Raw genomic sequence first — 18237 nt, 5'->3', positions numbered from 1 at the left:
AATTAAGTACTTAACCCGAGGTACCACTGTATCTTAAAAGATATTTCTGGTTGCGAGGTGCCGCCACTCTTTGGGAAACGATGCACTAGATCCCTGCAAAATTTCATTATCACCCTTTTGTAAGCTGTCAGGAGCTCATCCTATTCTCAAGTAGGACCCTGGCAGAGATGCATGCCCGACTGGCATGTTCCCTCGCTCCTGGTCGATCGTTAGGGAGCTTCGAAAACTTTCTTCTGCCCGAACATCACAGCGACCAATGCCAACAGACATTGGCACACTTAGGGATCCGCAGAGTCTTCGCAGTTCACGTAACAGACCTCAGCAACTCAGCATTTTGGCTAATCTACTTTATTTTCATATAAACACACACGGAGCACTGCAACAAGGCTCCCTCTATCTCTAGTATCAGACAGCAAAGAGCGAGAACAGAGGACAATAGTTCCACTTCACGCAACACAGTAACACAAACATCCTGTCTCCGTCACTTCCCACTCTGTGGAGTCAAAACATACACCGTCATGTGATAGACAACAATCCCATGACTGCAATCGCAGAGCAGGAATTCTAACAAGACTTCAAAAAAGTTATGATTTGGGAACTGTCTAGATAACCATGGTCTTCCCAAAATTAAGGTACCCTTTCCCTTCTCTTTTTCATTTCTTTTTAGTACAGTATGGGTCTTATCTGCTATACAGTGATGATTCTTTTATGAATCTGCTTTAATTCAGTAACTAACAGGTACAAAACCAGGAGTACTTTAGGGCTGTTTATTAGGGCTGTGCATAGTTGGAAATTTAGAAACAATAGCAGGCACCTCCCCACTTACATGGGGGTTACATTCCTGGGTACCATGCGTATAGGTGAAATCATGTATAGTGGGGAACACCATCTAACTTCGCCAAAAATCCACCAAACTTCACCACAATCACTCCCTCCAAACCACATTTCTCAAACTGCTACTCTACACAGGCCTCAAAGGTCAGTGCAAAGGCTCATGAGATTGCACTTGTAAAGGCTCCTAGGATTGCTAGCTGTTTTCCCACTCTTTTGTGCCTTTTTTTGCCATTTCCCCACTCTTTTCAGGCTGTTTTTGCCCCTTTTTGAGCTTTTCTGCCTTTTAAATCAATTTACTTAATTTTCCCCCGCATGTATGCAGTTATGCGGAAGTCGAATGCACCTAATATGCCTGTATTACAATAATTTAAATGCAAGTATATCTCAACATTGTAGGGTCAGTGACAAGGGACATTTAAAGGTAAATCTCCTTAATCCAGGCATGGCCAAACTTGGCCCTCCAGATGATTTGGGACTACAACTCCCATCATCCCTAGCTAACAGGCCCAGTGGTCAGGGATGATGGGAATTGTAATATTTTTATTTTTTCCATATAAACACAACACAACAAACAAACAAACAAAGACAAAAACAGAACAAAAAAAAAAACATGTATCATTTCATATCCTAATTTCATATCCTATCTTCCCCGACTTCCTCATGCCTCCCCTTTCTGTATTCCAAATTCTTATCGATTGTTCAGCAAATCTTCCCTTATTTTAATTTAAATTTAGACTATTCTTCCTTATTCTCCTTGTCTTAACCATTGCTAATAGCAACCATTTACTTTCCAGTCCAACATCATTCTAACTTTCATTAACTTTGTAATATTTCTTTAAATAGTCCTTGAATTTTTTCCATTCTTCTTGCGCTGCTTCTCTTCCCTGGTTTCGGATTCTGCTCGTCATTTCTGCTAAGCCCATGTAGTCAATCACCTTCATCTGCCATTCTTCCAGTGTGGGTAGTTCTTGCGTCTTCCAGTACTTCGCAATGAGTATTCTAGCTGCTGTTGTAACATACATAAAGAAAGTTATATCCGTCTTTAACACCCCTTGGCCGACAATACCCAAGAGAAAGGCCTCTGGTTTCTTGGGGAAAGTATATTTAAATACCTTTTTAAGTTCATTATAGATCATTTCCCAGAATGCCTTAATCTTCGGGCAAGTCCACCAAAGATGAAAAAATGTACCTTCAGTTTCTTTACATTTCCAACATTTATTGTCAGGCAAATGGTAAATCTTTGCAAGCTTGACTGGGGTTATGTACCACCTATATATCATTTTCATAATGTTTTCTCTTAAGGCATTACATGCCGTAAATTTCATCCCGGTGGTCCACAACTTTTCCCAATCAGCAAACAAAATATTATGACCAATGTCGATGATGGGAATTGTAGTCCAAAAATATCTGGAGGGCCAAATTTGGCCATGCCTGCAATCCATGGGCATAGCCCCCCATCAAGTAAAACAATAGAAATAATTAACTAACTTACCAATCACGTCGGTTCTGCCCCCCCAAACAAGTCCTCCTCCCCAACAAAATGCCCATGCCTTAACCCACACGTTCTAAAACAATACATGAAAGGAAGCATAGCAATCCTTTTGAAATTCACACATCTTGAAATTTTGCAATGCAGTTCTCCAGCCATGTAATGTGTGCAAAAGTGTATATAAAAGTGTGTATACTGGGGTAAGGTGTGCACAAAAATGCACATATTAGTGAACATAACATACAGATGTGCATTATATTAGGGGAAATTGCAGATACATGCATATTGGTCAAAACTGCATACAAGAATGTGTATAGGAAGAGAAAATTAGGAGAAATAAGGCATGCATCAGGTAACCAGCACTGAGTAACTCGTTGCCGAAGACCAGCTTCTTCCATCAGAGTCTCTTGACTCTTAGGCGTGGCTATCCCAAGAGGTGGGAACGGGTGGTGCTGTGGTCTAAACCACTGAGCCTCTTGGGCTTGCTGATGAGAAGGTTGGCGGTTTGAATCCGTACAACGGGGTGAGCTCCTGTTGCTGTCCCAGCTGCTGCCAACCTAGCAGTTCAAAAACACACCAGTGCAAGTAGATAAATAGGTACCGCTGTGGCAGGAAGGTAAACAGCGTTTCCATGCACTCTGGCTTCCCTCACAGTGTCCCATTGCACCAGAAGCAGTTTAGTCCTGCTGGCCACATGACCCGGAAAGCTGTCTGTGGACAAACGCCGGCTCCCTTGGCCTGAAAGCGAGACGAGCGCCACAACCCCATAGTCGCCTTTGGCTGGACTCAACCGTCCAGTGGTCCTTTGCCTTTTACCTTTTACCCCAAGAGGATGAAGAGCAGATTAAGAACTAATTTACAAGCAGTGGTGGGTGGGCAGAATGGTGGCTAGCAGAAGCAGCTCTCCAGGTGGGGTGGAGCAGGTATGCTACGTTCCCAGCAGGTGGGTCGCTGTTGCTTACTGGGTGGGAGCACTGGACAGGCGAGATGGCGGGAAGGTCGACACAGGGCAAACAAATCGGTGGGTACAATCCAGCAATTCTGCTAGTGCTTTTGCGCCAATCTGGCCACCTTAAGAACCTAAGATCACAAGAAGAGCCTGTTAGAACCAATGACTAAGCCAATGGCAGGTGGGTGGACTAGAACTCCAAGCTGCACAGTGACATTGCAGGAGATCAGCACCTCACTACTCACATGATGCTGGCCTCTAAGTATTGCGAGGAATATAGTAGTGACTTACCTCACCGGATTCATGTGGAGATAAACGTAATAAAGGCTATGAGCATTTTGCTGTAACTCGCCCTGGGACCTTATGGGGAAAGGTGGTGAAGTAACCTGGTAAACAAACGAACAAAGTAATAATGCTGCAGATTGATGGTGCAATTGCAATAGTGAATAATATCTGGTTTTCTGGTTGAACTGAGGGTCAAAGGGACTCACAGCTTGTTGAAAGTCAGCACAGTAAAGGTAAAGGGACCCCTGACCGTTAGGTCCAGTCACGGATGACTCTGGGGTTACTGCGCTCATCTCGCTTTATTGGCCGTGGGAGCCGGTGTACAGCTTCCGGGTCATGTGGCCAGCATGACTAAGCCACTTCTGGCAAACCAGAGCAGCGCACAGAAACGCCATTTACCTTCCCGCTGGAGCGGTACCTATTTATCTACTTGCACTTTGACGTGCTTTCGAACTGCTAGGTTGGCAGGAGCAGGGACTGAGCAACGGGAGCTCACCCCGTTGTGGGGATTCAAACCGCCGACCTTCTGATCGGCAAGTCCTAGCCTCTGTGGTTTAACCCACAGCGCCACCCGTGGGACTCACAAGCTTGTTGAAAGTCAGCACAGTACAGAGTTGCTGACACATTTGCGACAACTTCCCCCAAACTGGACAAGATGTACAAGAAAAGCTCCCATGTTTGTTGGAGATGCAAAAAAGGGGTTGGTACCTTTATGCACATGTGGTGGGAATATGTGAGGATAAGAGAATTTTGGGACATAATACACAATGAACTCAAAAAGATATTTAAATTCTTGTTTCAAAAAGACCCCCTGAAGCCTTTTAGTTAGGCATTATGTGCATTGATACACAAAAAAAACAGAACTCTCTCTATGTACGCAACCACAGTGGTGAGGATTTTAATAGCAAAAAATGGGAAAGGTGATGTAATCCCCACAAAAACTGATTGGCAAGCAAAGATGATAGAATATTCAGAACTCGCAATGATGACTGGGAGAATAAGAGGAAACTCTAACCAGAAATTTAGTAAAGATTAGATGTTCAAAGAATATCTTAAAAAGTATTGTAATAACACAAATCTTCTGACAGATTTGGATTGAATCTTGAACTTCAAGGAAACTATAAAGTAATCCCCCCCCCGATAATTAACTGAAATTGCTTATAGACTAGTAAGGTGTAAAAAGCACAATGAGGTGAATCGGAAGTTAAAGGGTATGTAATGTCAAATGAGGTGTTGTTAGTCAGGGTCTATGGTCTGTTTGTGTTGTTTTCCATTTTGTTTACATTCTACGTAAACTGTTTTGTAATAAAGAACCTTTTTTAAAAAAGACATCTCCCCCCCCCCCCAGTGCATGCTTCTTCCAAGAAAACAAGAACCTAGGTTTCATTTTAGCCATACAGTGTTCCTGTGAGGAGGAGAGATAGCCCAAGGCTATCTGCTAAGCTCATGGCTGAAGGCACCTGAATTTTTATTGCATCAGTTGCTTCTCAGGGCCCAGTAAAATGGTTTTATGTTCATCGAATGGTGTTTAATATCAAATTCTGAAGTTAAAGCACATTCCACAAGACCTTTAACATTCTTTGAAAATGTGATTTTACATACAAACAAATGTTCCTCTTTTTTTCTTCATCTATACTCTATCAAAGAAGTTAACGAGTCAACAACTGGAGGATGCAGTTCTGTGAAACAGCAATGGGAATCTGATCTAGCGATAGAGATTGCAGAGGTGGATTGGAATAATTTGTAGGCTGAAAAAGCACACTAAATCCAGTAAGAACTTGTATGCAAGAAAAAGCATTTAAATTATTACACCAATAGCATTAGATACCGTGCAGCTTTATTAATAAAAACAACCCCACCATTGTGCTGGAGAGGATGCAACAGTTTAAGTACAACATTTCACATGTGGCAGAGGTGTGGACGTAATCTGGCAAAGGGTATTTACAGAAATAAATTAGAGCCCCTACTACAGTTCCCTTGATTCCTGCATTTCCTTCCCCCCACCAATGAGTTTTGTTAAGGTGAGACCAATTGGTGAATCTGGTTTCCCTAAGCCCCACCCCCACCCCCAGCTTCAGTTCACTACATTTCTGCATTGTTTGAATTTTTAAAAGTCCTCACAAAAATAAATCAACATTGTAGGGCACATTCTTTTTAATACGCAACATTTTTGTTCTGCCGAATTCTGCACATTTTTGCAAGCAATTTCTCCTGAAACGTTGCATTTCCCCCAGTTATTTTCAGTAACATATGCACCTGCATTCACACTGATATATGCATTTTAACATTGTGTGTGTGTGTGTTGGAGAACTGTGTTACAAAATTCAGAGAAGTGTGCATTTCAAAGGATAGCAAGGTTTCAGGGAGGGCACATGAATAATCCCTTCCCTGTTCCTAGTGTTGTAACTCCTGCATCTACCATCAGAACCCAGAGGAAATGCAGAAGGGTTGTCCTTTAGAGTAATCTGAATGCTTGTTTTTGCTGGCAGGAGAGTAGAAGAGTTGTAAGTTATCAGAAGAACAGATTCTCCTGAACTATAGCAGGGTATCAATGTCCGCTAGGAACAGGTGGGTCCCAACTTAAACTTAAGGTGCCAAGCAGCTCCAAAATGTGCTGCACCAGTTTCTCACAAGCACACCAAATCTGCTCATTCTCTTTCTCATTTTAAGTACACCGAGTTTTGTACTAAAATAACAGTGAGCCTCAATCTCTGTTGTTGCCACATTGCAAATAACACATTCGAAACAATGTCCTCCTGGGAATGCAGAGATATCAGTGGCAGAACTGGGGACAGAATCCACAAATCTTGGTCCTGGGTTTCCGATTGTCTTTGTTTGTTTCTTCTCATTCTACCTGGTGCGTTTGTTCCTCAGGAACCACGTAGATTTTGCGGTTATATCGGGAACACTGCTGGGGCTGCTGCATGCGTCGGCCCTGAAAGAAGCAGTAGAGCTGGAAAGCAAAATCATGGGGAGAAGCTATTAGCACTGATATGGTAGCACATGGGTGGGGAGGCTGTGTCCTTCTTAATGTTTGTGGACCACAACTCCCATCATCCCCGGCCAGAGGCCATGTTTGCTAGGGATGATGGGGGCTGGAACCCAAACAACATTACAAAGCCACAGATTCCCCATCCCAGTGTTAGCAGCACTTCCTCTTGTCCTGCAACAGTGAGTCAGGATTGGTAGTGTGTTTCGATGAGTGTTGGACAAGAAAGATGAGCTGGAGATCTGCCCGGAGCTATGGCAGGACACCAGACCTTTTGTTTGACTCTGACAAACAAGATGGCAGGTGACACAGTGAAAAACACAGCCCTTCAGAGCAGAAAAAGGTGGAAGCAGAGAGCTGTATATGTTGGATTAAAACAGGAAGAATGAAGAAACAAAGGGGAAATAAACACCTCACGCAGAAATTTACAGGACAGACGTTCCTCTTGCATAAATAAAATTCATTAAATATGCAGTTACGAATGAAAGTTATGAAACAAGTGGCCGTTAAATAAAGGATCAAGATCAGAACTGTTGTAACTGGAATAATCAAGATTATGGAAGCAGAAAGAAATAAGGGCTTTGCACCTTGAAATCCAGCACATGGGAAGTCATCCAAAATTGTTTAATTTGGTATTTGAATAATTGGCTTTTTTAATTGTATTGTAATTTGGTATTGTGATAATGTGGCTCTTTTGGATTATTGTAATTAAAAATTAATAAAAATTATTATACAAAAAGAAAAGAAAAAAAGATTGGTAGTAGTGTGTGCGTAGTATCACTTACCATCAGTGGGATACCAGTCATCAGGAACACGGTCACTATGGTGCCTAAACAGATGAGGAAGATGGCCCAGCCCTGCAAACATGCAGGCTCTGATGGTGTAGTATCTGTGGAGAATAAGGGATGCAATGAAACATGACGTTTATTCCGGGGATAGGGAAATCTTTGGCCTTCTCCATGTTGCCAGACTCCATCTCCCATCAGCCCCAGCTGGCTGGGCCAATGTTCAGGGACACTGGGAGTGGTAGTCCAATAACAGGCCAAAGGTTCTCCACCTCAGATTTAATCATTTGCTCTTGCGTTTGTTTCTAAAATCTGTATCCTATCTTTGCTTTCCATGGGAAACCAAGGTGGCCAAATGCAAAAGTATAACTGCAGTTAGTTATTAATATTGATTTATTTTATTTTATTGGGGGGAACTATGTTTATCTTACGCTTCCGCAGAACCACTCAGTGCTCTTAAAGTGTGAGTGTGACGTTATTATTATTATTATTATTATTATTATTATTATTATTATTATTATTATTTACCCTGCCTAAAATCCCAAGGCAGGTTAGGTCAGATAAAACACAATATTAAAAACAGTTTAAAAGAACTTTCACAGAAATCAGATGCTTCTCCAGTGACAAAAGAAACAGTAAGCAGGTGTGTAAGCTAAACATAATAATTGACCATATTGAAAGCATCCTCATGGACAAAAATATATGAGTGATCTTGGCTCCCCACCCACACCAAGATTACACATTGTGCCCCCTCTCCATTTCTCTGCCTGCAAATCGCATGAAGAATTTTAGAAGGTCATTTTCACTCTGATTTCATCCTTGAGATTTTGCCTATTATCATGGAGGCAGTGGCGCAGACTCCTGACGGCTTCACTCACAAGGATCATAGGAACATTCAAGCCCACTCACCACGACAAGGTGATGATCCAGCGAGTGAGTGCAGGCAGGGAGTGAGTGGGCAGGATAAATCCATCGGACCATTCAAATTAGATAGCTACATTTCGGATTTCATGGCACGACTACCATATTAACCATTTGAAAGAAAAACAACCCCTTTAAGGGCAATGAGGGAGTTCTTTGCACCACTCCTGTCAAAGCCCTGCATGATTTTACAATGTTTCTGACTCTCTCTAGTCTGGCGACTTACCAGTGGTATTGGCTGAGGGGTACGTAAGGAGTGCATGAGTAGTATTGGAGACACTTTCTGTGGCATTCAGCACAGCTGCTGAGGTGATGGGGAAGCCATTCGTTGCGTAGGGTGTAGTTTTACGGATGGGCTGAAGAGTCGTGGAAGCTGCAGGAGCGGCTGTGGATGTTGGAAGCTCAACAATTTCAGGAGAAGTGCTGTTGTTGGGATTTGTGGTTGTGTGACGGTTTTGAGAATCTGGAAGCAAATGACAGCAGGCAGAGGAGATAGAAAAGTCAAGCATTTGCATTGGGGAGGCGTTATGTTTTTACTTTAGTTTGCAGATACAGTGGTACCTTGGTTCTCAAACGTAATCCGTTCCGGAAGTCTGTTCCAAAACCAAAGCGTTCCAAAACCAAGATGCGCTTTCCCATTGAAAGGAATGCAAAAATGGATTAGTCCGTTCCAGACTTTTAAAAACAACCCCTAAAACAAACCCCTCTTCAGTGCAACAGGATTAGAAATAGTGAGTGATCCAAAATAACTCAGTTTGCTTGGGTTATAGCCCTCTTCAAGCATTCAGAGATACCCTGTGAGGACTGAAACTCAGGGGTCAGAGAGGCAGGGATGGGTCTGCCCCATGTTCTGGCTCCAGTCCCAGTTTTCAGAGTTGAGAGGGAAGGTCTGAGGGGGCTTCTAGAGTGTGCAGCTGAATGCACTTGGAATGGAGAACCACGAGGATACAGGATCCCCAGTCATGGGGAGGCTTCTAAACACATGCAAGCCAATGTGCCCCCCAAAAAACCAACCCTTCAGCTCTATCTGCTCAGTGACAGAAGGTTAGGTAGGGAGAGCTCCTGCCTGGTGCATGTGGAGGCAGTGAGCACAAGGCCAACACGCACATATCCACCCCCCTCTCCAATTTCAGCCTTCACTTGTGTTGGTGCAATTTGGAAAATATGGGTAAAATTGCACCAAGCACTGGGGCCATGTCTTGAGTAGCCTGCCCCCAACGTCTGGATTCTGTTTAGAGTTAGCGTGCCAGCTGCAATGGGTGGCTTAGAAACAGTCCAAGGCTAAATACCTGGAGCATGTTTCACTCGCCTTCCCTTTCTCTAAGGAATGTGCATTCAGCAGCATTGGCTGGAGTGTGAGGTATTCGCTGAGAAGGGTGTGGTTGTTTTTTTTTGCTTAGTGCAAAGTATCAGCAGAGAAGCTGAAGGTTGTGTGCCGTATGGTTCAATATAGCATGGAGAGCTAGCTAGCACTGTAAAATGCTGGTGGCTCTCTGTATACTTGTATCTTTACAAGCTTTGCTTCTAAGACCAGAAAGACTTCTATTATAGTAGATTAGTTCACAATGCACCAGAATCTCTTAAAGCTTACGCTTATGCTTGTCTTGTGCCGTGAGACAATAGACACTTTACACTCTAAACTGAACTGCGTGGGAAAGGAGTTTTCTTAATCAGGGACTCTGGAAAAGGCTGTGTTATGTACTGAGTTGAATAGGATCCAAACTGCAGCTGTCTGATTGGTCCTAGAACAATAGGATCCAAAAGGCAGCAGTCTGATTAGTCCTAGAACAATAGGATTCAGAATGCAGCAGTCTGATTGGTCCTAGAACAAGGCAGCAGTATGATTGGTTGGCAGGAACCACCCAATCCAGCTCCAGATAGAAGTGAATCCACAACCTGATTGGCTTACAGTAGAATTCCGGAATTAGCCAATCATGTGCAGCCCATTGTGTAAATAATGTATATAAAGCAGATACTTTGAGGGGACATTCATTCATTCCTCCTCACCACTATGAGCTGAATAAAGAGCATGAAATCACTTTGCGACTCTGAGTATATTTCAGGCTGACTACTGGAGAACAGGAAAGCTCTGATATTCTGCTGGAAACTCTGCTGGAGCTGTGGTCTAAACCACTTAGCCTCTTGGACTTGCTGATCAGAAGGTTGGCAGTTCAAATCCCTGAGATGAATAATAATAATAAAATTTTATTTATATCCCGCCCTCCCCAGCAGTAAAATGATACAACATTCTAAAATAATTTCTTTATGCTCTGTCCCAGCTCCTGCCAACTTAGCAGTTCGAAAGCACACCAGTGCAAGTAGATAAGTAGGTACCACTGTGGCGGGAAGGTAAATGGCATTTCCATGCGCTCTGACTTCCGTCACGGTGTTCCATTGTGCCAGAAGCAGTTTAGTCATGCTGGCCACATGACTCAGAAAGCTGTCTGTGGACAAATGCCAGCTCCCTCAGCCTGAAAGCGAGATGAGCGCTGCAACCCCATAGTCGCCTTTGACTGGACTTAACCGTTCAGGGGCGCTTTACCTTTTTTTTTTTTTTTTTTACTCCACACTGATTTAAGTGTAGTTTAGCATCAGCAGCACAGACGGTGGGTCCAAGTTTAACAGATTATGGGCGAACTGACAAGTCTACCAACTTGTTGCTTTTGCACACCTGAAAGGGTTTCCATCAGCACAAGGATTTCCAATTGCACAACAGAAGTCCCCCCCCCCTTTATTCTTCCTGCAAGTGTCCATCACCCTCTGTAAATCTGCTCCAGAGTGTTGACAAAGCCTCTGCAACAGATTTAGGGTGTGGGCAGGGGTGAGGAGAGGGGAGAACCGTCCGTGGTGCAAGTAGAAGGGCTTGTACTGACAGACTTTCTCCATAGGATTTCACTGAATACAACCTCTTGTCTTTGCTTAATCAATCACATAGGTTAGAATGAGGGGTGATTTGATCTTGCATCTCTCCAGTCCAAGAACATTACACTAACAATGAAATTGCACTGCTGATGAGGAAAAATGAGCACATTTAAACTTGACAAAACTTTTGTTGTTGTCTCCACAATTTTTCATTTAGAACTTTTTGAAAATTCATTATATATAATTTTTATTAAATTCTCTGTTTTACCATTTAAAATACTCATTATACATCCTTAAGATATCAATGACTTCCCTTCTTCTCTTTCCATGGTTCATTTTACATATCATAAATCCCTGCATATTTTACAAAAACTATACCATTCTATATTCCATTATTGCATTCATCAAAACTTGTTTACACTGTTGAATTTATCTTAATGCTGCCAGCCGTTTCAGCTGTATACAATTATTTCCCATATCTTCAACAAACTTTTTCCAATCTTCTTTAAACATATGTTCTTTTTGTTCTCTTATTCCATATGTTAACTCTGTCAGTTGTGCATATTCTGTCAACTTAAGTTGCCATTCTTCTTTAGTTGGGACCTCGCTTGTTTTCCAGAACTTTTTGAAATTTCAGTGGTGGCAGTAAATTGTTAACATGCTTCATTCAGAGTGGACATAAATTGGTGATTAATTTGCCCACACCCAAGCAAAATCTACTGTGGTGCCATGAGGCAGCTTCTTCTCCTCACAGCAACCCTGAGTCACAAAGAGAGTTGGGAGATGCAATCTATTGAAAAGACCACTGCTTTGGGAACTGTTCTGTAGGCAACAAGGGTGCTTGAAATAAGATTTATCCCAGAATCTGGAGTAAACCTCATTTCAAGCACTTTGAGTTTCTTCTTCTTTTCTTCTCTCCTGCAAATGCCGCTGCCTCCCTTACCCACCGCCAATTTAGCAATACCAGACAATCAACGTAGCTCCTAAGCTCACAAGTTTCCTTCAGAACATGTAGTCCCTTCGTGGACCTTTTTAAAAAAGAAAACGGAACCCTGCTTTGTCAAACTAAATCAGAATGGAACAACAAGATGGTCCCTCAAATACCGACAAGATCCCATTTCAAAATGGCCGCACCAAATGACACGTGAAGAACCTCACCTGCTGCTGTACACAGAAGCAGGACCACAGATGTAAAGAGGATCCTTTTCACGTCCTTGGGATTCATCCTTTTCTCTTCCATGGGAGTACAACGGTGCGCAGAAGTAAATCTTAGATGCTGTAGTGTATTCCTGGCTTCTCTCCCATAACTCTTGCTAACTCCTTTATATATGCTATCGCAACAGCGAGAGCTCTCCCCTAATTCGGCAACACCTCTACATAGGCAGAAATGTTCCAAAACATGACAGTTGTCATATTTCGCGTTCAGGAAGATAAGATGTGTGTGTGTATCTTTTGTGTCACCAAATGTAACAAATTTTTTAAAAATACAAAAAAACATAAAAGGGTGTGGAGTGTGATCATAAACCCAGTTATTTGTTTGTGTCAGATAAGAATTTCTTCAAGGCAGTGGAGAAGTAGGGATGGGACAGATTTTTTTAAAGAAATGTTGCCTAGGATCATGCAATCGCTGAACAGCATAAACCCCATGCTTTTAATTATACCAAGACAAAAAAATTAATGTTTGTATCCATGTGATTAATTGATGTGCTGGAAGGGAGCCCAAGCTGAACTCAGCCATGGGTGTTTCTGCAGATGACAAATCATGTTCCTGAGGTGTCCTGTTATTATTTTTCTGTATATAGTCACTGTCTTTATAATAACTCACCACTACCTTGTTACCTGTTCCTCTGAGAATGACGAGAACAACCTGGGCAGGGAACTCCATCTCCAGCGAGGCCTCAGCTGAGCCTCAGTGTATAGCTTTTTAAGAAATCAATGCAAACTAAAAACGCAGTCCAATGTAGGCACCACATCTTGGCATGGAAGGTGCCCCACCTGGCATGACACAGAGATGGAGGGCAGGTTGGAGATATGGGAGGTGAACATGGGCTTTGCCTCTCCTGAAGGACCGCCTCTGCATTCGTGTGATATGGGGAGAGAAAAACAGGCTTTGCTTCATCTCTGTGGAAATCTTCATGCGTGGGTACTATACCAATGCTTGACTGGCTTGGGCCTTTCGTTATTTTATTGTTGTTGAAAGCTTGCAACTAGAGTTGCTATGATGATGATGATGATGGTGATGATGATTCAGCCCTCCAACATATCCCCAGGTGAAAATGGAGACATTTTTCACTTCCCCCCAACTGAGCCTCTTTGATCCCCCATTTTTGTGCCCCCCAAGAAGAAGGGTGACTGTGATCAGCATTATACCAGTGAGACACATGCTTCACCATCCTGAGAAAACCCCCTTAATCCTGGTTTTCCCAGTAGTGATGTATGGAAGTGAGAGCTGGACCATCAAGAAGGCTGATCGCCAAAGAATTGATGCTTTTGAATTATGGTGCTGGAGGAGACTCTTGAGAGTCCCATGGACTGCAAGAAGATCAAGGCTATCCATTCTGAAGGAAATCAGCCCTGAGTGCTCACTGGAAGAACAGATCCTGAAGTTGAGGCTCCAATACTTAGCCACCTCATGAGAAGAGAAGACTCCCTGGAAAAGACCCTGATGTTGGGAAAGATGGAGGGCACAAGGAGAAGGGGACGACAGAGGATGAGGTGGTTGGACAGTGTTCTTGAAGCTACCAGCATGAGTTTGACCAAACTGCGGGAGGCAGTGGAAGACAGGAGTGCCTGGCGTGCTCTGGTCCATGGGATCACGAAGAGTCGGACACGACTAAACAACTAAACAACAACAACAACAACCACATGTCTTGGATTATAAATCAAAGGAACTTATTCTTCAGCCTCGTTCGAAATAGAGTTGCTGTCTTTAAAAAAAACAGTAAAGCTTGCTGGGATGATTGATGTGAATTTTAACCCTTTTTAATATTTTAACTTTGTGTTTGTTTTAACCTATTTTTTTGGGGGGGGGTAGGTTTTCTTGTTTTAATTTTCTGTGAGCCACTTTGAGGTTTTGTTTTGTTTTGTATTTTTACAAACAAGTGGTGAAGAAATTTTATGAAATAAATAAAGAATTTCGCCTGCTATATTTCTGAGTCAGGAGCAGTGCATTTTTTTTTTTTAAGGGAACACTGTTTTGGAATTTTGCACATAGCATCCCCAAGTGAGTTACTTCCACCTATTGCGGCAGCTCTAACCTCAGTTGAGCTCTTGTAACCACACTGAGACTGTGAAACCCCTCCCGTCCACGCAAACCTTCTTACCTGACTGACAGAAAAGGGAAGGACAATCTTGCCTGTTTGCAGATTATTACTCACATCAAACCTCCACGTTCTAATTACAGTTTACCTGTACTTCCATAGGAAATATCAAGCATTCAGTGGGCTTGTGTCGAGCCAAAGGAGGTGCAACAAAAATGGCCCAGCCACCTTCTAAAGCCTTTCCTAGTATTTTTGGGCTGATAAAACACAACATAGACCATGAATCATTAACAAAAAATACCTTAACCGTGAGTGTCTTAGTCTGGAACAATTCCACAATCAGACAGTTAATAATCTTTCAGCAGCAGGGCTCCCTTTTGGGCAACATATAATTTCATATTCTGAAATTATTAAGGTACAAACCCAAGTATTCCAAACCAACCAGCTCATCTGGCCCAATGTTTTGGAATGCCTAGCCCGTGTCCTAAATCAACCCCTTCTCTCTCTGTTGGCATTTCCCTCTTGGTCTTCATCCCTTAAACCTTCATCTCTGCGGCTCTCTTCATCCCACTGATTTCAGGAGTCCAGTGTTCCAGCCCCCTCTCCCTTGTTTTTGATAGTACTTGGAGGTAGGGAAATTCTGCCAGTAGTCCATAGAAAGCTCTTGGGACTTTATTATTATTATAGGGCAGTCTATAAACAGTGTAGAGATAAATTTTAAAACAGGGTGGAATCCAATTGGTGGACTCTCTCAATGAAGGGCTTTTGAGCCCGTGAGTGCCTGACCATTGGTTGTGCTGGCTGGGGCCAATGGGAGTTGGGGGTCTTTTTTAAGTTCATCATATACTATATCCCAGAAGCTTTTGATTTTTTCACAGGTCCACCAGATATGTATAAGTGTCCCTTCTGCTTTACCGCACCTCCAACATAGGTTTGCTTTTGTTTTATACATTTCAGCTATTTTGGCAGGTGTTAAAGGTAAAGGGACCCCTGACCATTAGGTCCAGTTGCGGATGACTCTGGGGTTGTGGTGCTCATCTCACTTTACTGGCTGAGGGAGCCTGTGTACAGCTTCCGGGTCATGTGGCCAGCAGGACTAAGCCGTTTCTGGCGAACCAGAGCAGCACACGGAAACGCCATTTACCTTCCAGCTGGAGCCGTACCTATTATCTACTTGCACTTTGACGTGCTTTCAAACTGCTAGGTTGGCAAGAGCAGGGACTGAGCAATGGGAGCTCAGTCCGTCGTGGGGATTCGAACCGCCAACCTTCTGGTCAGCAAGCCCTAGGCTCTATGGTTTAGACCACAGCGCCCCCTGCATCCCTGGCAGGTGTTAAGTACCATCTATAAAACATCTTGATTAAATTTTCCCTTAGCATATGTTTTAAACAACAGCCAGAGGGGCTTCCCAGTCCAGATGAGGACCACATCATGGGGCAGGGAACATAACCCTGACCCTCTTGCTGTGGTCCTCATGAACACAATCCTGCCCCAAACTGGGGATGGGAAGCAGCTGCTTCCCACCCCCAGTGTAGCAGCTTTCCTCCCAGGGCAAATAACAGATGCACAGAAAAATAATTTTAAAATCCCGTTTTATTATTATGCTATTAGCTAGCTGCTTTTTCTTTCCCTGAAAGAAAAAAAAATCTTGCATATGCAATGTGGGAAATCCAACGGTCTTCAAAGCAAGCGGATCTCTTTCTTTTTAACGAAAGGAGAGGCTTTTTGTGTTAGCCGAGTTTCCTCCTCAAGGCTCATTCTCAGCAAATATTTGGTTCTTCTCATACAGTTGGGAAGGTCACCGTGGCGATGTGGAACACAGGTGAGGCATACAGTCATTACTTTAGAGAGAATTAGGGCTCTTTGGTGCTGCCTTAGTTGAGAAAGCCAGGTCTTTTTTCACAAGAAAGCTGCTGTTTTTGTTTTTGTTTTGCTTTTTTTTTGCTTTTGCTTTTTAAGCTGGCCTCTTCTCTTCCTCCTCCCCTGCAGAGATGACTTGGGCCAGCCAGGGGAGTAAGGGAGCCACTGTTTCGTTAATGAGAGACACGGCGCTTGTTGGCAAACATGCGCCTCGTCAGCTCCTTGCGCATGAGCTCGTTCACTTCGTACAGAAGGTCCTTGCAGCTGAAGGCGCAGATGTTTCTCCCCAGCTTGACACCCTTGTCTTGGTTGAGCACATGGCTGCCAGCGTTCCTGTCAGAGGGGGCTGCTTTCCCTTCGCCCTTCGTTGCCAAAGGTGCCTTTTTTTGCTGAAGCTGCTGGGCCATCTTAGAGGAAGGTCCTGGGCCCTTCCCTTTGTGCGCCAGCCTCGCTCCCACTTTCTTCTGCTTCTGCTTCTCTTGCTTGAGCTGCAGCTTCTTCTGTTTGGGATGGATCTTCTTAGACGCCAACTTCTGCTTCTTCTGAGGCTGGGCCGCCTTCTTCTCACCCTGTACAGCAGCCATTTGCCTCCAATTCTCCTGTTCTCACGCTCAGTTTTTAGGGAGAAAGACCTCTGTGCTGTCCTCACCTTGGGTGGCTTGTATTCAAGTGAAGGGCTGGCTATTTGATTGGCTGGCTGGGTGAGGGAAATATCCCCCCTCTTGTGATGTAGCAATGCTACCCCTGAAGAGTCATAATATGCAGCACTTCATAATACGCATCTGCGAGCTGCCCCTCCTTCCCATATGCAAATGCAGAGATTGTGACATCAGAACTGCTCATTGGTCAGTGGGAAGGTTGATGGAAACAAAGAGGCTGAAAGACTGATGCAGGGCACATTACAATCACAGAATTGTAAAGTTGGAAGGGACCCTGAGGGTCATCTTGTCCAGCCCCCTGCAATTCAGGAATCTCAGCTAAAGCATCCATGGCAGGTGGCCATCCAGCCTCTGCTTAAAAACCTCCAAGGAAGGAGAGTCCACCACCTCTCATGGGAGTCTGTTCCACAGCCTAACAGCGCTGTCAGAAAGTTCTCCCTGATGTTTAGTCGGGATCTATTTTCTTGTAACTTGAAGCCATTGGTTCGAGTCTTACCCTCCAGAGCAGGAGAAAACAAGCTTGTTGCCTCTTCCATGGGACAACCCTTGAGATATTTGAAGGTGACTATCCTATCTCCTCTCAGCCTCCTCTTTTCCAGGCTAAACATACCCAGCTCCTTCAACAGTTCCTCATAAGGCTTAGCTTCCACACCCTTGAGCCAGTGTGGTGTAGTGGTTAAGATCTGGTGAACCGGGTTCGATTCCCCACTCCTCCACATGCAGCTGCTGGGTGACCTTGGGCTAGTCACTCTGAAGTCTCTCAGCCCCACTCACCTCACAGAGTGTTGTGGGGGAGGAAGGGAAAGGAGATTGTTAGCCACTTTGAGACTCCTTAGGGTAGTGATAAAGCGGGATATCAAACCCAAACTCTTCTTCTTCATCATCATCCTAGTTGCCCTCCTCTGCACATGTTCCAGCTTGTCAACATCCTTCTTAAAATGGACACAGTATTCCAGAGGTGGTATGACCAAGGCAGAATGAAATCTGAACTCCCTACAACTAGTTATCATTGTTCTGATGAAATGTAGGAAACAAACAAGTAGTAGCAATAGTAGTAATATTAATCTTTGTTCTCGGATTCTTCCCTTTGTGTGTCATAAGATGCAATCTTAACTCAAAATCCCCTGGGATGCATGAGTTAGGACAGGCATAGGCAAACTCCAGACCTCCAGATGTTTGGGACTACAATTCCCACCATCCCTAGCTAACAGTACCAGTGGTCAGGGATGATGGGAATTGTAGTCCCTCTGCAGTAAGGGGAAAGCCTTCCCACTGACTTTGCTTGCAACTCCTGTCTTAAGGGTGCATTTGCGTATGAATAGGGTGAGCCTATGAACTGGATTC

At 43.7% G+C, this 18237-nt stretch overlaps 1 protein-coding gene across 1 annotated transcript; it reads right to left on the bottom strand.

Annotated features, from left to right (window-relative positions):
- Positions 1–5851: 5851 nt before the first annotated feature.
- On the bottom strand, positions 5852–12388 carry LOC310757266 (uncharacterized protein). The gene is made up of 4 exons (XM_083602563.1): positions 12273–12388; positions 8479–8715; positions 7332–7435; positions 5852–6510 (listed from the first exon to the last, which is right to left on the bottom strand). The coding sequence occupies exons 1-4, from the start codon at positions 12352–12354 to the stop codon at positions 6403–6405; spliced, it is 531 nt and encodes a 176-aa protein (XP_083458689.1). The 5' UTR covers positions 12355–12388; the 3' UTR covers positions 5852–6402.
- Between the last annotated feature and the right edge of the window lie 5849 nt (positions 12389–18237).

This window comes from Podarcis filfolensis (assembly GCF_964270895.1).
Source record: "Podarcis filfolensis genome assembly, chromosome: 2".
Classification (NCBI taxonomy): domain Eukaryota; kingdom Metazoa; phylum Chordata; class Lepidosauria; order Squamata; family Lacertidae; genus Podarcis; species Podarcis filfolensis.
Note: the sequence above shows the minus strand (reverse complement) of the source record. Positions and strands in the feature narration are given on the sequence as shown.